This window comes from Arvicanthis niloticus, chromosome 13 (genome assembly GCF_011762505.2).
Source record: "Arvicanthis niloticus isolate mArvNil1 chromosome 13, mArvNil1.pat.X, whole genome shotgun sequence".
Classification (NCBI taxonomy): domain Eukaryota; kingdom Metazoa; phylum Chordata; class Mammalia; order Rodentia; family Muridae; genus Arvicanthis; species Arvicanthis niloticus.
This window is the reverse complement of record NC_047670.1, coordinates 12,757,798-12,778,414: the sequence shown is the minus strand read 5'-3', so window position 1 is coordinate 12,778,414 and position 20,617 is coordinate 12,757,798. Positions and strand designations below refer to the sequence as shown.

The following is a 20,617-nucleotide window of genomic DNA, read 5'->3' as shown; positions in this document are numbered from 1 at the left end:
TCCCTACAGCAAGACATTCTCATGGTCTGCTTTATGCTCCATCCTAAAGTACCGGTGTAAGGTCAGCTCCAGCATATCTGACAATCTTGAGTTTTACATTTTGTTGGGCATTAGCATGCAAAAATTAAAAATGTCTAAAAGTCCACATGTTTTGTTGGAACATGAAGTATTGCATGAAGAGACATGGTGAGTAAGCAGTGGGCAACAGTGTGGCAAATTTAGTGGAACACAAAATGTCCTGTCATGCACAATGCAAACAGCAGCCCCAAGGAGAGGATTCCACAAATTCCCATGGGCTTGTTTCTCATATGATATCACCCTGTGCCTACTCCAAGCCCTTAGAAGGCCATGTTCACCACTACACCCATACCATTCTCTTTATTTGAAAGTGATCCTAATATCTTTATTCATGTAAATTATCTCTCATTTATTAATACTTTCTTTCAGGTGGCACATATAAAGACAAGTATAGAAATGTAATTCAAAGACCTATGTAACAAGAGCTATATTGTTCATCCCCCTAACAAAGTGCATTTTAAAACTAAGCTCTAATCATGTAAACAACCAAAAGCAATCACTTGATTACTTCCTAACTAACTCTCCCTCTGTCTCTATAGCCCTGGGATTCACATTCTACTCACTGTCTGCTCTTTGTTGACAGACTGGCTCCAGAGTAAGACCAAGTGTGAATGGCATGAGTATGTTAGATCAGAAACTAAAGTTTTGTTTCTTTTCTTGGTGCTGAGCATTGCACTTGAGAGAAAGAAGGTAGTGAGAATTAGCCAGGCATCTTAAGAGATGAATCACCAGTTAAGAGGGAAAACTGCTATCAAAGAAGACTCAAGTTCAGTTCCCAATACCTATGTCAGACAACTCAAAGCCTGTAACTCAAGCTCTAAGAGATTTAATGCTCTCTTTTCTGGCTTGTGTAAACACCTACACTCATGTCTAAATAGTTATACACACAGAACCATGTGACTAAAAATAAAATCTTTAAAACAAAAAAAAAAATAGAGTAAATTTTTTTCTATGGCATGTTTGTGCAAGTATAAGCAAAAAGTCCACTCCATGAAAGGGAGATGGCCAAGAACCAGAAACTGGATAGCCAGAGATGTAGAGTAGAATCAAAGAGGACTGTCCAGGAAAAAAAATCAATAAAAATGATTCTTCTTGATATTGTGCTATAGTCATAGATCAGTGCCTTGTGCAGTCATCATCAGAGAGGCCACAGATGGGAACAGATGCAGATGTCAAACATAGGTGGAACTCAGGGAACACCACAGAAAAGGGAGAGGAAGGACTGCAGGAGCCAGAGGAGTTAAGGATACCAAGAAAACACTGCCCATAGAATTAACTAAGTGGGGCGCATAGGAGCTCACAGAGTCTGAAGTGGTGCCTACATGGGTCTGTGCTAGGTCCTTTGCAAATATGTTGTGGTTGATAAGCTTGAGGCTCCTAACAGTGGGAATACTGGTGTCTTTGACTCTTTTGTATACTTTTGGGACCCCTTTTTTCCTACTGAGTTGCCTTGTCCAGCCTAGATATGAGGGTTTGTGCCTAGTTTTATTGCATCTTGTTATGCCATGTTTGGTTGGTATACCTGGGAGGCCTGCTGTTTTCTGAAGGAAAATGGAGGAGAAATGGATCTGGGGAAAGGGCAATTGTGTAAGAAGGAACATGGAAGAATGGAGTGGGGTGAGGGATACATTCTGGATATATTACATGAAAAAAGAATAAGTAAAACTATGGTGAAATAAATTAACTGGAAGCTGAATGCTTAAGGTTCAATTACCAAAGGGAGGCAGAATCACTGATAAACCATAAAAGAACACACATGCTTTGATATCCAGGACTTTGTAATATGACACACAAGTAAGATTAGGGTTATTTGTCAAGGGTAGCAACAGAATGATTTTATGTGATGCTCCCATGTTGGTTTAAACAGCATCATCTAGATGCTACTCAATGCCTGAACCTAGACTTCTTAGGAACCACATCTCCTTCTGTAGATGCTACTGCCTAGTCAAGAGGGAGAAAATAGAGGCTACCAGCCACCAGTAGCTAAGTCTTTCAAAAAAAAAAAAAAAAAAAAAAAAAAAGGATGGCAAGCAAGCTCTCCTCTTTCTAGGGTTTTAATTGGTATCTTTAGGGCAGCACTTCTAAAGCTGGGATCATTAGAGAGAATCAAGGAATCCATTTCAAACAATTAAAGTAAAATACAGAAAAGTCAGTTCTTTATGAGTTATAAGATCTCTGTGAAAACTAATAGGTCAATTTAATTTGTTTTTGATTAGAAGAATATCAACTTGGTGCCATAATGACTATCACCATGTGATATCTGAGATTGCAATTGTTATAAGTTTGTATGATTAGATATGTGGAAATAAATTATTGCTAGTTAACATATTTGTAGTTCTATTTTTTAAAAATCAGGTGAAGTGTACATGACAAAGCTAAAAATACAAATGAGAGCAGATGGCAATCAGTTAGGAAATGCTGGTCCTTATAGTGTCACTGTTATCAGCCCTCCTTAACCCTGTCTTTGCTGTCACATGCTGGCTGAGCCTGTGACACTGAGGACAGCCTGTCCTAATTTTTCAGATACATTCAGTGGAGTTTTAAAATAGGATGTGTTCATCTGGCCAATTAAGCTAATACAGAAACAAGGAGTCCTCTGGCCAAAAAAAAATGTGCAAATACTTACAAATTATAAAATTTCAAACTCTTATTATTCAATATATTACAAAAAAGGAAAAAAAAAATGTAGGGTTGAGGGTACCGTGTCCACAACAAGGCTCAGCCACTCGGGGAGGCAGGATGTGGGAAGTTGACCATGTTTACCCCACACCATAGCCAGACAGGTGTTTGGCCATAGGGCAGCCCCAGGACATCACTCTGGGGATGGAGAAGCACAGTCTGAGGTACTGGATAGCTGGAGCTGGCTCAGGGTCCCCTGGGGCCATGTTGTTCTCAGGCTTTCAGACACTCACGTGCCTTTAGGAGCCGTGGAAGAGCTGAGAACAAAGTGGGGGCCCTTGGGCTGGAACCAACCCTGGGGCCAGGGTAAAAGCGGGGGTGGGGGGAGCTCTGGCTGGTCCCATGGGGAGAGTTCTTGGCTTGGCTTGGCTTGGCTTGGCAGTGGTGCCAGTCTTACGCTTAGGCTTGGCTTCAGCACACAGAGGCCTTCTGTGGGAGATTAGACAGAAGCTCTATAGGTGCCTTCTCCATTGCTCCCCACAGCGGATCCTGATGAAAAGAGGCAGTCCATGGTTTTAAGGCATTTATTGTCATGGCAGAAAGTCGATGAGTAAAACCATACCCCACTCTCAGGGTGGGCCTGAGGTTAAATACCTTTTGCAGGGAAGAGTGTCTGGGAAGGGAAGAAAGCTTATTGGTTAAGCCCTCCAGTCCTTTAGGTACCTCATTAAAATGGAGATCTGTCTTGAGCCAACAATGACCACAGGTCAAATCCTCTACCTGTGGAGGGGCTTGGGGTGTTGCTCTTACATGACTGATAGCCACAAATGTATGGGGGGCTGTGGTTAGTGACAGGGGCCTGGTACCCGGGAACAGGCAAAATGCCTACTGTCCCTTCAGGACCTCCAGGGTTTAGAGCCTTAAGTCAACCAGGAACCAAGATACTTTTCATGATACCACAAAGAAAAAGGATGGTGAGAAAAAGGCAAAGAATAATAATAATAAATAACAGACAAGGAGAAGAAATGCCCAGATACTAGAACAGAAAGTAACAGTTGGTGCTGTAGTAATTTGTGGGTAAACAAGGCCTCTAAACACAGCACAGCTGACTCACACATAAACCCACAGGGACAGAAGCAGCATGCACAGGGCCTTTATTGGGCTGCCATACATGGGGTCAGATAGTTAAAAGAAGTAGACACATGTCCCCATCCCTAAACCTAGAAGCTATCTTCAATTGATAGCCACTTGCAAATGAAAAATTAGTTTTCCAGCATAGTCTCACTGCAGAAACAGACCACTCTTTAGCGTAGGCCCCATATCCAGCAGCAGACAACCAACAGAAAACTCAGCATCTTTGGAGGTTTCTTGTTTCATATTGTTGTGTTTGGGCTTTTTTTTTTTTTTTTTTTTTTTTTTTTTTTTTTTTTTTTCCTTTTTAAAACATATACATATGTATTACGGCTTGCAGTTTCTCCTGGGACGCTTGTGTGCATTTCTGTGTCTACATCTGTTTCTTATGCTTTGTCATCGGCTTTTTTTCTTCTGTCTGTTTGTTTCATTCTGTCTGACTTGTTTGTTTTGTTTTATCTTGTTTTACTTCATCATTCCTTAGATGCCTGCTTGTTTTCTAAGGAGAAACCCCTCCAGCCAAGGGGATCCTGGAAGATATGGTGACTACATGTGATGTGGTACCTAGTTGGGATGCTAGCAGAGAAAGCTATGATTAGATATAAACTAAGGGATTCTGAATAGGTCCCACAGGCTTTTAGTTAATGATGTCACATGGTCATTTGTTCCCTAATTGAAACAAACACCCTGTGATACTAACAGGAAGACCTGAGTGTATAGGACAGAGGATTTCTGAGTAAACTTTGTAATTTTTCTGTGAATCTCAAACCTATCTAAAATTCATTTAAAATTTGATGGAAAGGTTAAATAAGATTAGAAACGCAGCAGAAGAGAAGCATCATGAAATAAAACCCTGGTTCTGAGGAAATCACTCAGGAAGCTATAAAGAAAGATAGATGAAGATTTGCAGGTGATGCTAAGAGCTACAAGACAGAGTCAGGCACTTGCTTTCTAAACTGGGAAAATGTTTGAGGAGATTTTTCCTTTTATCATTGCTGAATCCCACTCTTCCCACGTGCCCCACCTCACAGCTCTCAACTGTCAGATGGGAGAACCAAAACAAATCAGAACAGAGGGAAAACAAAAACAAGTGTGTCCTCAAATAAATCCTGGTGAAAGTACCATCTATCATTTGTGTGATTAGATTTGCAAGAACAAGTCTAGGTCCCAGAGGCATGGTAGCACCCTTGTTCTAGGAAAAAGTAACTCTCACCTATACTATTACACCTGATTACACAGCATTCAAAGATAATTCCTGTTAGCACATGAGGAAACTAAGACAAAGGGCAATTAAAAATTACAAAGAAACTGTTCAAAATGATAAAAAAAAAACGTTCATAATAACTAACTCATAGGCCTAAGTAAATCACTAGTTTATAGCAGTATATATGGTGAGGTGTGTGTATATGTGTATTTGCATTTGAAGAGAACATATTGGAACAATCTGTAATTATTGTCTCATTTCATCAAGGCCTTCATCAACACAAATATTCACATATTTTGATAAAAGCACAAGAAGGATAGATAAATTTCTAAATACTAGAAGGAAAATAAAGGATGGATTAAGTAAATCAGTTAATTTAGTAGAAAGTGAAAGGAAAAAAAGAGAAAAATAAAAATGCAACTTTAATGCAGAAATCTTTGGAAAATTACAAAAAATGGTCAGTAAGCACAATGAGGGCAAACAGAACAAAACTTTCCATTATCTGATACTGTCAGGTTGGAGAGTTTAAAATCTAGCCTGATATTCTTTACAACAAAGTCAACTAGAGAACAATGACTTTGTCAAGTTGAAGCTAGAGCAGAAAAAGAAAGTCTATCTAGAAGAGAGTGCTGGCCCTGTGATATGTATAGACGTAAAAGCAAACTTTCAGGGATGACACTTCTGAGAGTGAACAAGAGCTACAGATTCAAATGCATGAAGCAGCGAAGTCTCAAACCCAATGAAGATAAGCTGTGAAAAACTCAAGGGATAAGTTTATAAAATCTCAGTCCTTATGGGAACTTTTAATGCAAATACAAGTCCCCAGATCTGAGAAAGAAAACTCTACTACTGATACATGAGTTTATTGAATAATGGTATTAAGTTTGCTGTAATAAACAAATGTTAGGCCCTATTCCGAGAAAACGAAGGTTAACACAGCATCTTTTCCAAGTTAACACAACCAGTTTTGAAAAAAATAGACTAGGTAATAAACCAAAATAATCTCTCAACAAACACCAAAAATTAATATTCTAGAGACTATGTTATGACCCTTATCCAATAGAAGTGGGATTCAACAACTCAACAACACTGTGCTCCAGAAATGTAAAGGTTTCAATAATTAGAGTTGAAGAAATCATAAAGAAAATTCCTCCATATTTTAATTCAATGGCTATTCTATTCAAAACTTGTGAGACATAGCCAATACAGTACTCAGAGGTACTTATGGACACAAATGTATATATTAGAAAACAAAGAAGACCAGTTTTTAGGAGACTAAATGTTCCTCAAGAAGACAGAAGTAAAACAGAATAAGTCTGAGTACAAATATCATTTATGTAAGTTCAAAATTATAAAACCATGAGATACTATTTCGTATATATTTACAGAGTAATGCAAAAACCTCAGACTATAGGCAACTATGGGTTGCAACTGAAAAGAAGAGGGGACAGTAGGTATAAAAGTCCAAATTGATTTCAACCATGACGATGTTTTCTCTCTTCCACAGCAAAGATCTGAAACACACACCCCACATTTTAGCACTTAGGAAATCTGAGTCAATGTGCTTGTTTAGTGTCCTCTTCCATTTTAAAGGTTTAAGATATTTCTTAGCAAAAAAAAAAAAAAAATCAGAAAGAAAAATGTACTAGCAGCCAGTTACAAAAAAAAAAAAAAAAAAAGAAAATTCTTTTAAAAACTGCCTATTACACCAAATGAGAATTGCCCAAATAGAGTGTGGTGTGTTCAAGAATGCTAACTGCTATCATTACTTTATCCTAGAATGGAGAATAGTCTAATTTTCTAATTTTCTCTTTATGTCAATCTAAGATCTGGACAAGAAATTTTATTTGAGCCGGGCAGTGGTGGCACATGCCTTTAATCCCAGCACTTGGGAGGCAGAGGCAGGCAGATTTCTGAGTTCAAGGCTAGCCTGGTCTACAGAGTGAGTTCCAGGACAGCCAGGGCTACACAGAGAAACCCTGTCTTGAAGAAAACAAAGACTAAAACAAAATAAAAAAGAAAGAAATTTTATTTGAATCTACTTCATTTAACTTTTAAATCAAGGGTATCATTCACATTGTTAATAAAATAAAACCACAAAATGTGAAATACAATTATCCAATGCTCCACTGCTGTACAATGATTCAGGGGTGGTAGAAAAGTTTTTTTGTTTGTTTGTTTTTTATATCACCACTATGAAGCTGGTTGACTTAGTATCCCCATCACTGTTTACCAAAGTACTACATGTGAACTCCAATGTGACAATCACAGTGAGGAGGGCATAGCCAGGGCCATATTCACCAACATTCTATGTCACCGTTGAATTTGACATTTCTGCAACTCTGATAGACATATGCTTTGTTCATGTCATGTTTAATGTCATCCATTTCTTTTGATAAGGACCTGAGTTCCAGTGATTTTCCAGAGGTAAGACAATATGTACCGGGCACATAGGATGCATTCAGTAATTAATTGTATACTTTACCATGCTCAGTGTATGGTTGATCATAAAAATGAGAAGATCAGAAATGGAGTTTTCTTATAGAAATTTTATATTTTATCGATACAAACAATGGTGTTTAAAACCTTTTTCTACAAAATTTTTATGTGAACAAAAATTTCATGAACAATAATTTTACTTCACTTAAAATTATTCAAGTATAAAATATGAAACCATACATTCTTTTTCTTCACAACGAGTAATTCTAGTATAAAGCATTTCATAAAGTATTTCTTTGTTCTAATGTTCATTTGAAATGGGATGGGTCTATGGTTTATAGAAAATGGAACAGGTGTATAGGTTTTGAAACACTAGTTCATTATATTTTCCCATATATAGTCATTAAAGCGCCAGTCAGAATAGTTTAAATTATACTCCAAATATATTCCTTTCAAAAGATTCCATTATCACAGAAAAAGAACAGTAATATAAGCATAAGTGATCATCATAATTCCTTGGGGTTCTTTGCATGAAGACACTCTGAGAACCTCTTGAGCCTGGGAATACTGGATATTGCTAAAAGCCAAGATTTCTTGAAAATGTGGTTATCAGATACACTGTAGACAGCACCAGAATCTCTGTCTTCTCTGACTTGGTATTTTTCTCTAACTTTAACAACTGACTCGACAGTAAGTTACATAGCCCTTCATAGTTTCATCTTGTTCTTTCTTTCACACAAGAATATATAAACTTCCTATATACAGTATTACTTATGTGGAGGCCATTGGCTGATGAAAGGATAAGATAATCGTCTCCCCTTCCTCATGCTTCAAGATGTCATTTTAATTCAATATCACATTTACAGGACATCTTTTACATGTTCTTCACTGAAGCAACAAGTGAAAATCTTCTCCTATGTTAACTTTATGTTAGTAATGGAGGACTTTGGCTGTTAAGGACCAGCCACTCTTTCCTTATTTATATGGTGTTTTTGCTATGGGGTTGGGGCCTGGTCATGCTGAATTGATAATCGTCTATAAACAGGAACACTTGAAAGTTGAACTGTTCATGAGATTACTTTTTCTGCTGGATACCTGCACCTGTTATTACTGCTGCTGCTGCTGTTGCTACTGCTACTACCATTAATGGCTTAGAAAAGGCTAGTCACCATCTAAATTATTTCAAACCATCCCATGAGCTATTCAAGATAAATTGTTCTCATTGTAAATGACGATAACAACAACAACAAACCAGAGCCATAGGAACCAGAATCACTTGTCTAAGTTAATATAGCCACCAATACTATAGAATTTGAACCCAAGAGCTCCAAAGACTGAATACATGATTATCTGGCTACCCATGTACTTTCAAATTTTGGGAAGTGGGGCTGAAGGGTTGAAAAATCCAAGATATCTGGTCACCTCATAAGTTCTAGAGATGCTGGTACCAGGCAAGAACATGGGCTGACCTCTAGCTAATCAGTGATGTTGATTTAACACTAATAGTCCATGTCTTCCAACACTCTGTTTAGCCTATCATGATCACATACCCACTAGATATTCTCTGTTCATATTGTTTGCATATGAGAATGATCACAGATTTATAGGGAAAGATGTCTATTCTATATTTGGAGATGATTTTCAAAACTAGGTGACCATGCAGGTTGGACATTTCACCATCTTCCATAAGGTCTATGAACTTAAACCTAAAATGTATGTTTAAAAAAGTTTACTGGAATAGAACTCCCTGGAAGATGGTTAAACCACAGCTTTTGAATGTGCAGAGTTAGCATGATGTAGAAAGTGTGTAGGAACAAAGTATGACACCACTGGAATCCCATCACTTCCTCTTTGACACATTTAGCTTAGTAAGGCAGAAGCTGACTTAGCATGTGACAATAAGCTATACTTAGCAACTCAGAAGCTGTGTCTTAACATAGTTGGGATCTCCACGCTCAGTTCCTCAATATCATTGTGGTGTTGGTCACATCATTTTAGAAGTTTAAAAATAATTTACCTGAATTTTTGTTTTAGAGAGATGCCTTATCATGTCAATCTCATACTCAAAAATCTTTAATGACTCCTACTTCCTGTAGCATCTTCACACTTTGTGTATAGCTGCCTTCACAAGTTCTCATTTTTCAGTTGACACACTTCCTACCACATTTTACTTACCTATTGCTTCAGATTTACAGAAATATCCTCTGCTCCTTAAACCACAGACATCCACAAGTTCTAGTTTTTTCTTTGTTCTCCTACCACCTATGTTTTTGAAGTTTAGCTTAAATGTCTTTGCCTGTGTGAGGCTCTCAGACCGTGAGCTCTTGGCAGAAGGAACTGTATCCTCTCCATTTGATTTGCCTACTAGGACATGGCCAGTTACTGAAATACAATAACCTCCTTGTAACCCACTACACTATACCACAGTGATGTGGTTTCAGTGAGGTACCTACCTCTTCCACATAGATTTATCCTGGACTTGCATGTACTTCATTCTTGAGTGAGAGGAAATTCATTCAGACACTAACCTTAAAGTGTTGCATGTTACGGCCTCTCTTCTCCAAGAATCTATTTATTGCTTTATTCACTATTGCCAACTACAGAAAATGAAGATAAATGGAACTGATCCTCTCTTAACATTTATGTGTCACCTTCCCCATTGGTTATCAGAAAAAAAGTAATTGGAGGCCTCTGTTATGTTTACTTGTACACTAAAATGGTACATTCTGATCAAATGATAAACCAGTAACCACCACATTCAAATAGCCTATAGCTCTAAAATGACTACAGATTTTCCCATAACACATCCAAACTACGAGGCAAATTACAGTCTAAGAATGTCATTTTTGACAAATCTTATTTTATCTCATAGACACACTATACAGATCAATTTATACACAAGTTGTCTTTTGTATATGCTAGCAGAAATGCTTATATTAGCTGAATGAGACATAAGGATGTCAAGTGTATTACTAAAGCTTACAAATGAATTTGAATCTCAGAATAAGCTATCAGCAATTTTTAGTCTTAAAAAGTGTTTTCCATGAAAGCTAGATACTACATAACTTACCAAAATAGGAAAGACATATTCGAATGAAAAAATGAGAAGTTCTCTCTAATGGATATGAGAATGGGCCACAAATGCCCATGACCACAGACTCTCTTTTAGAAGTGAGCAAAAAGAGGAAACAAGAAAAAGGATGAACGTAGTTTTAACATTTCTAATTCCTCAATTGTTATCGGCATTGGCTTCACTAGGCAGTTATGAAAATGTAAGACCAAATTTTTCTCAGAAAAAAATAAATACAAACCACCACTTACACATTAAAAAGTAAATTAACAAAATTAAACTGAATGGTGAGGGAACATTTAAATACTTTAAAGAAATTGATTTCCTGTACAGGATTACACGTGATTATATTAGTCTATGAATGTAATGAAGACCAGTGACTTCCACAGGATTCTTGATCGAGGGGTTATTACTTTCCCCTCTTGTGTTTGTAAAATAATTGTGAAGAAAGATTCTACAGTAGGACAGAGTGGACAGAGTTCTTGAAATGTCTTAAGGTAAAAACTTCCTATAGAAAATGAAATTCAGATTCATAGAAAACATAACAGATGAAAGAACTATTGTATTTTAAGTAGTATTTCATTTATTTTAAATAAAACAGACTGGGAAGGTGTGGAAAAGGAGTCATCAGGTAAAGTTTTCTTTAAGTTAATATAAATGTTTCTTAAGTACAGCCTCTATAGGTCAATTATGGAACCACTACATGGTCCCAAAAGTAGCCAGGCAAATTAGAATGAAAGCAGATCTAAATGCATTGGGGTTTAGCCCTGTGAAAGCCATTTTGTGGTCACTTGTAATCTTTAATTCTATCACCTCTCAAAAAGCCCCAGGACAGTGCTCAAAAGCACATTCTTTTAACAAATGTCTTTCATGAAAAAGAAATTACTAAGAGGAAGTTTTTAAACTAATCTGTTTATAATATATGATTTTTTTTTATTTTCTATATATTATCTCTTGACAGGTTTAGAAAGAGTGTTCCTTGAGTCAGGCTGAGAATGATATTCCAGTGAACCAGTATTCAAGGGTGCCTATAGTATTAGGGTTGGAGTCAATATGCTTAATTTACATTTTCCACTGGACAGACAGCTATATCATCTTGGATAGGGCATGTAACTTTCTTCTGCTTTGCTTTCCTCTTCTGTACAGTGGCTGTCACAACAGCTATATCTGCTGCTTGAGGCTATTAACAGGAAGAAATGACTATGTATATATTGGAGGGCCTAGCACATCACAGCATGCAGCAAACACAGTTGGTACTTTTAGTACAGCCAGAGGTCTGACACTTTAGGGTGAGTGCCATCAAAGTGCACTTTCTTTTCTAGGTGTGAGCCAGTCCCCATATGGGTTCAGGGCCTATAGAATCTCTATTCCTACAGTTTAAATGACTTTTACCTCATTGGAAGTTGCTGACTGTTTCCATACATAAGTTATACTGGATTGGATTCCTGGTAATTTTCCAAGGCAGATCTGAGAAGAACCTGGATAAAGAACACTTTCTCATCTTTGTCTTCATTTCTAAGTGAGAGCCCTTGCACAGGAGATGGCTGAATAAGGCTCTAACAGAATTAACACCTTGACATATATTTGACTGTCTTCAGTGGAATATTCTGGATCAGGTAGGCCTGGTGATTCTTTTATAAGTCTCCCAGTTCTTATTTCTGCCTGATAGTTATGTCAACAAAGTATTCAATTTAATAGTGATATCAAGATTCCCCCCCCCCCCTTTTTTTTCTTTCTTCTGTTTCATTTATTTGTTTTTAAGAAGGGGCTGTTGGGAACACTTTAGTCTTTATAAAAGTAAAAAGTAGTTATTATACAAGTTATTATACAAGAACCTGACAGATCAAAGAAGATGTGTGTGGCTCCTGCCACTGTATAACCTTCAGCCACCATCTAAGAATATTCCTGGCACCAGGTTTCTCCTTGATAATATACGTACTTCTGAGAATTCCTGATTCTGTCTCCCTGTATTTCAGGAACTCTGATTTATCTTTATTAAACCAAGCTCAAGCACTCAAGAATGAGCATGTTGAGTTTGCCTTGCCCAGCCGAACTACATACACCCTTCCCTCCACAGGTATCCAAAGTAAACTGCATGTGTCACAGTGAAGGAGCATTTTCAGCAATTTTATAGATGTTTTTGAATCAAATCTCTCTTCCATTTCAAAGATGTCAAACTTTGTCTTTGGTCTAGGCATCTAGGACACAGATATGCTATCAACACATCAAACACTTGGGTGAGTGAGCAAAAAAGCATATACATAAATATCTTTAAGAAACTGTAGTGACAATTTGGGGATTTTGATTTCTTGAAAAAAAAAGCCACATAAATATTATAAGAATATATTTTCATTTTAACCCTAGGTATGGGATATGGGGCTGTTTCAAATTGTCCATTGACTATGATTTGCCACATCCTCTAGTAGGGGCATGATTTTGCCAGCTGCAGATAGTTTCTGTGATTATGTGACATTTGGAATTCTGGGGACTTTTTAGAGGTTATGTAAATGATAGGGTTCCAAGAGGTGGGGAGGGTTGTTTGTTGGCTGTTATTGGTTGTGGTTTGTTAAGCAGTAGTGATGAAGAAACAAGAATAGGGAGGAGGAGGAGGAGGAGGAGGAGGAGGAGGAGGAGGAGGAGGAGGAGGAGGAGGAGGAGAGCAAGAACAACAAGAAGAAGGTGGCATTTCGAAGGGAAAATTTGATATCCTGACAGTGAAAATCAAACTTGCCCCCAAGGAACTCAATACCTCTAATCAGCAGGAAATAGTCTAGCAATATTGTAATCCCCATTTTGACCCCTGACTTTATTCAGGGAGCTCTTTCCTCTCCCCCTCTATCTTTTTTCTCTCCTATCTAGTGTTAGGGTGTTGAAAGGGTAGAGAAAGGGTGGAAAGGATGGACAAAAGAAGAACCCACAAAGTAGCCAAAGATACCTACAGGAAACAGACAGATGCTTGATGATAATCACAAGCAGGATGCTCACATTTCACGTCCTTAGAAATAGCTTTCTTATGTCTCACACTTCAAGATCCAGGCAATGCTCCCCCTTTTTTCTTTTTTCTTTTTTTTTTTCTAGAATCAAACCATGCAAATTCTAACTTCATAAAAAGTGATAAAACTGGAAGTATTTTGAACTAGAAGGTGTTTTATTTTTTGACTAGCAAACGAACAATGTGAAGTTTGCAGTTTTGGCCACAGGCTTTGTCAGCTGACACCAGAACATTCCAGGAAATGACATCTCAAATAAACAGCATCACATCCAGTAACACACACACATACACACACACACACACACACACACACACACACACACACACACAGAGAGAGAGAGAGAGAGACAGAGACAGAGACAGAGACAGAGACAGAGAGACAGAGAAAGGATTCAATAGCATTACACAACAAATAGCCTGCTGTTGACAGTTACTTAGGAATGACTGATTATACTTATAAAATACAAATGTCTTGCTAGATTAATTGAATATAATTTAAGCTGATGGCTTGGGCAAAAGAGTAAATCTGTAAGAGCTGTAAAGTAGGAAGACAAAGGACTGAACAGTGGAAAGCTAAATCTTAGACAAAGAATTTCAAATATCAGAGAGCCCCACTGGACCAACACTTCAAATTAACAAGTCATGGAGAGATGCTGATGTTCAAGCTGCCTGATATCTCATCCAAGGGAAAGTATCCAAGAAGAGTGTCATTTTTCTTAGAAAAAGATTTCCACAGAGCTTTCATGATTCACCAATTAAAGAGTTTAGGCTTAATATAATTAATTAATATAATTATGAACCCTTAATTTGTTTTCCTTTTTCTTTTTTGTCTCGGGTTTTTATTGCTACTTTATTTTTCCTTTTAGGTGCTGAAGATCAAACTCAGGACCTAACAGACACTAAGCACATGTTCTAACACTGAACTCGTCTCATTCTCCAAGCGCATCTAGAATTATTGATGCTCATACAGAACTAGTAAGTCACGCACTGGATCCAGACCTCCATGATGAAATACAGACGTTCAAATTCAAATTTTAAATTCTATGATGGTTATTCATTCAACAGGGTGCCTGCAGAGGAAGTGATCGGGAGATATCTAAGACTCAATAAGTTTTATATAAAAATGGAAAGGGTGAAGGATTCCTTGGGTTTCCATCATACAGGAGGATGGGGCTTAAATGGCAAAGGGAGAGGATCTGTTAGTGACTCTATAGCCACTGGCTCTGGAGTTGTACTAGTCTAACTAAAATACTAAGAAGGCAGAGCAGTCACTAATGGGGCTACAGGTTAAAAAACATCATCTTCTCTTGTACTAGATTTGTTTTTCAGAGTCATGCTTATTAAGCTCTAAAATATAATATTTATGAAGAACTTGGATTTCATCAGGGCCTGTTGTAAATAGAGTAGACTAATGTTTCCTTTAATTTTCTAAACAGGCACAAAAGATAGGTGCTATTATCCTTATTACCTAGATGGGAAAACTGAGGAACAAAGAGTCCAAACAGTTACCAAAGTTTAAGTTTAGAAAACTAGGAAGTTGTTGATCTGAGGTATGAATAAAACAGATGGTCTAGCTCCAGTGTCCAGTGAGCTTCTTATTTCTCTGTTTCATTTTGTTTTTTGTTTGTTTTTCAAGATAGTATTTTTTTCTTTTCTGTGTACCCTGGCTGTCCTGAAATCTGCGGTGTATACCAGGTGTTAGGGTTTTCCTGCTATTAACAAACACCATGACCAGGCAACTCTTGTAGGATACCATTTAATTGGGGCTGGCTTGCAGGTTGAGAGGTTCAATCCATTATCATCAAGGTGGGAGCATGGAAGCTTCCAGGCAGACATGGTGCAGGAGGAACTGAGTGATCTTCATCTTCCTTTAAAGGCTGCTAGCAGAATACTGGCTTCCACGAGGCTAGGATGAAGGTCTTAAAGCCCATACCCACAGTGACACACTTTCTCCAACAAGGCCACATCTCCTAATAATGCCAAGCCCTAGACCAAGCATATACAAACCATCGCACCAGGCTAGTTTCTAGTTTAGAGTTCTACCTACCTTTGACCTCCCAGTGCTGGGATTAAAGTTGTGTGCCGCCATGCCCAGCTTAGTGTCCTGTGATTTTGACACTATGTCAATGCTGCCTCACAACACATACTTGAAAGAAATGCTTTTTATTGTGCAGTTTAAGTTTACATTTTCATATGAATTCTCATAAATCATTCAGAGATTAAAGCTGTGAATTTAAAATGTGGAACAAAACCATAACAAACAAAATAAATACTCAAACAGCAGCAGCAGCAGCAGCAGCAACAACAACAACAACAACTTCTGAGTTCAGTATTTTCAGAGATAGTATACCCCCTTCACTATGCCTGCTGTTTGACATTTATCCTTGAAATTGAATTGAACTCAATTAACAGTAGTTTAGGGTCCCACATTGAGGACCAGAGTACAGAGATTCCATTTGTAGAAACCTGATTTTTGTTTCAACCTAGAGAAAATAAAATAAATATTCTGGAAGAATACCATTGAATAGAGATGAGAAGCATGAAGTCCTGAGTGTTTAGATGACCTGCTCAAGACCAAGAAAGTAGTCAGAGTGACCTAAACTCCAATTCAGGTGAACTAGTTGCTGTTTTTATCCTGCCACTCCATTTCTACCAAATTGGCGAAATATATTAAAATAAAATTAATTTCCAGAATAAACATCTGTGCTCCATAAGGACAAATGTTTGATTTTTTTTTTCATGTTTTCCCCAAGAACTCATTTCATTCTGGAATGATTGAGAAAGAAATGAAAAGACCACAAAGAGACAGAAAGGAGGGAGGATTTCACAAAATCTAGACCTCTGAGTATATTTACTTGGGTTTTAGTTGTTGAACAATTTCTCTCTTTAACCTTGTAAAGTTGTAACAGTAGGCACTGAAACTATTTCTTTACTTACAACAGTGCCTGTAGGCAAATGTGGAGGTCTCTAGCTCTCTGCTAAGCCTCTTAGAAGAGAAAGCATGCCCTAAATCTCTCTATATGCCAAGCTTCTATAAAAGGTTTTATAGAAAGCATAGCATCTGCTCAGTGCATCTTTTCTATCATGTATGTTAACAATGCTGGAATGTTAAGAATGTGCAACTGGAGATTTCTAATTAGTTTGTTTAATTTTTTCATAAGATCCTGTGTCAAATGCCTAGAGATATTTTATTGGTTTATTTATTTGTTTGTCTAGTCTGGGCAATTTTTCTTACCATTTATCCAAGGACATTTGACAATATCTAAAGACATTTCCACTGTTAAAATTTTTTGGGTGGTGGTAAATGATAGTCGCAATGAGTGGGGAGAGTCTGAAGATGTTATAAAATCCCACACTGTAATCTTAAAATGTCAGTAGTGCCAAGGTTGATAAATACCTACATGAAAATATTACATAAGCAGTTTTTTATTTCTATATTTTAAAATACAAGTAAAACACAATTTATAAAATATATAAATTAAAATACCACAACAAAGATTTTCTGAAAAGAAGGTCATGTCAGCATCTACTGTTAGAAAGATGAAACATATTTTCTTTTCTAGATGGAGTCTCATGTAGCCCAGGCTGTTTTTGAGCTCACTGTGAACCTGATTACTAAGACGACAGGCATGCATCACCATACCCACTTTTATGAGTTTTGAGAGATTGAACCCATGGCTTCATATATGTTAGGCTGTATTCTACCAACTGAGCTGTATCTAAGATAAATAATCTTTAATCGACTTATGAAGAAGACAAGAAGACCCTGTAAAAGTGGCAGGAAATCATGAGCTTAGAGACATATATATTTAAACAACAAATGTTTTGACCTCTATGTGATCTGAAACAGAATTTGTTCTACAGCTACCATCCAGGACAATCTGCAGATGAAGCACTTCAAAACCACTATTGCATGATTCAAAAAACAAACTCTGGATTCAGAGTATTCTTTTACTTCTAACTACATTCCGTGTCCACCCTATTGATGAGCAAATAAAAAAATGTACATTTATTTGTAAATATGGTCATCAAAAGGAGCTTCTATTAGCCATATCTTCCAATTCCTGATCCTCTCAGCCATATCTAGGTCCAATTTCTCCTACCACGACTACAGGATCATTTTTACCATTAAAGAATTTTCTGATTTCCATGGAAAGATAACTGGCTTTTTCCACTATTTTCACAACCTTATCCTATTTTAAGAGGAGAAGATAAGGACATTGGGAGCAGTTGGTTATTCTCTGCATTTGGCCATGCATGGTATGGCATCATTTTTAACTGATATGGTTACATGTTTTCTGGTTTTATTTGCTTGTTTATTTTTTCCCAATGGATGACAATAATATTTACTTTAAATATCTAGAATACACTTGAATAAAATTTCTTTAAGGGATAAGTTATTTCTTATCCTTTAAAGATAAGAATAACTCTATTCTCGAAGTAAACTGACAAAAAAAATATAAACCACGGGAGGATCTTTGAACATACCACAAAAATGAATCCATTATGAAGTTTCTCTATAGAGTTAACATATTACCACTGAGACCATCACATGTTGATTAAAGACTTTCTAAATACTTACCAAGATCTTTAACAAGTGAGAGTGCTTCCCAGGATATGAAGGCTCCACCACCATCATCCAGGGCACCCTGCCCAACATCCCAGCTGTCCAGATGTCCACTGACCAGGACAACCTAAAATAAATAATAAAAAAAAAGGAAAACACTAAGACAAATGATATCAAAGAAGACACATTCAGGTATTTCTAACACTAAGATCAAAATTCTTATATTTGTCTTAGAATGTGTCTGAGATACATAGTGTTTCTAGTGGGAAACTAGGTATAAGAGCATCAATTTCATGTTCATCTTCAGAGTGGTAAAAGCCTTCCCCTTGTGCCTTTCTCTTAATAATATTGTAGATGTTGCTTTTATTTTCTCAGAGGAAATTATGAGACGAGAGCCATGCCCAAGCATTACAAGTACATGACTTGAGCTGAGCCCAGAGCATTTCTATCTAACTATACCTAGGCTGAGGCCTGGAAACTTCTTGCTTCCATACAATCTAATCTTCTGCAAGTCCAGATCTTGAAGGCTTCAGCGTCCAGCCTCTGTCTGTTAACCTAGGCCTGGAATGATTCATCCTCCTCTGAGATTTACTGCTGAATAATCTCACTTTCTAGTCCTTTCTGCAATCTGGTTAGCTAGCTCAACTCAACTGTTCTGGCTCAAATTCCTCTCTTGGCCGATTAATTCAATTTGCTTCTCCTGAATTCTGACTGAATTGTTCTGCTTGAAAAAACTGCATCTGAATTCCACAAACTGAACAGAACTGCATGAACTCCACTGAACTCAACTGCATTCAACTGAATTACACTGAACACAACTGACTCGTCTCTGTCTGCACTACCCTTAAGGAGCCTCTTTTTCTGTCTGTTCTCATGATAGTTATCATGACAGGCATATCCTGTCTCTAACTCAGTCTGTCAAATCTTTCTATGATTCACCCCTTTGTCTGCCCTTCAACTAGATGTCATAGTTTGGGATTAAAGGTGTGTACTAAAGGCATTTCAGCCAGAGAGATAACGAAAGGTGTCTACTAAGGGAGTACCTATATTCTAGCTGGATCACACAGACCTAGGTCTTTGGATTTGATCTCTTGCCAAAGTAGCTATGTTTCTGGATTAAGATTCCTCTCTATTTTTCCTTTCTGTTTAAGCTAAAAATTGTACATAGTTTAACTATTACAACATAATATAATCTTGAGTACTAAGGACATTAGTTTATTGTTAACTAATTTTTCATCATTTTATGGCTTACAGTAAAAAATTACATATAAATAAGCTCAAAACTTCAACCATATTTTCAACTGGTTATTGATTTTAGAACACAATAAACATCAAATTTAATTTAAATGAAAAGGAGAACAATAATCTTTTTTTAAAATTATTGTGTTTTTATGTTTTATGTTACTTTGATATTTATAAGTAAATAAGACTTAACACTTAGATCTAATTGAACAAAACATTTAAGAGAGATCTCTTCTTAGGGCAAAAAGAGAAAAAAAAGAGATTATATTATAAAGTTTAAATCCCTGTAAATTTGAATAGTATTTAAAGGACCCATTAGTAATTTTATTTCAGAAAGCATGAAAGTGATTTCACTAGAACTGAAATAAACTCTTTCATTGGTAGGGATAGAATCCAAGGTCTCACGAGTGATATAAAAGTGCTATACTGCCAAGTCATAGACATAGATGTTAGTGAAGTAAAATATATGTGAACATTTCTAACAAAAATGTGGTACAATGTCAATAAAGTTTTGAAATAAAAAATCTTTGTCCCTATGCATCACATAATATGCAAAGATGGATCAGAGAGATTACAGAGCTAGATAATGACTTTAGAAAAAACAGCTTTATCAGCTTAGAGTAGGCAAGTTTCCTAATGCAAAAAATCATAAACCATAAAGAAAAATAGTAACTAAGACTTTGCAAAAAGTCAAAAGTATCTCCTTATTCATAAATCTCTTTAAGAAAGTGAAAAGGTATTTTACCAGGAGAAAAATCCATGTCTATACACAATAAAGGACATACACATCAGAGTGCTATACAATCTCCCTGCAAAACCATTTTACCTAAGGACTGTAAACATACACACAGACTATGACTCAAATCTTATTCCTAGTTGTATGGTGTATGCAGAAGTGTGTGTATGTGTGTGTGTGTGTGTGTGTGTACTTTAACCAAGAAAATTTTTATAACAATATGATAACCCTGTTGTCACCTGAAAAGGAAAATTTCCAAGTGTCTGTTAAAAGTAGAATGAACAAATTGTATTCAGGAGTGGACACCACACAACAGTAAGAACAAACAAATGCAATGCATAATAAACAGGATAAAGAGTAAAATAAGCCAGACTCCAAATAATACTGTGTATATCTCCATCTATATAAAGCATAAAACCAAACAAATCAGGGAAGTGGTCTCATGTGTCAAGAAGTATGAGAAAATGGAAAGAGGTACAAGGTAAGTTTTTGTGACTATCATGCTGCTTTTGATGTGGGTGCTGGTTATATAGGTGTGT

The 20,617-nt window shown here is 36.8% G+C and overlaps 1 protein-coding gene across 8 annotated transcripts in view; it reads right to left on the bottom strand.

Annotated features, from left to right (window-relative positions):
- Window positions 1-20,617, bottom strand: part of Cpq (carboxypeptidase Q) — a 435,354-nt gene that overhangs the window by 163,566 nt on the left and 251,171 nt on the right. For all 8 annotated transcript variants that reach the window (XM_076911249.1, XM_076911241.1, XM_076911246.1 and 5 more), the window contains one exon: window positions 18,116-18,227. In XM_076911249.1, coding sequence (XP_076767364.1) covers window positions 18,116-18,227 — 112 coding nt within the window. The remainder of the gene's footprint in view (window positions 1-18,115; window positions 18,228-20,617) is intronic.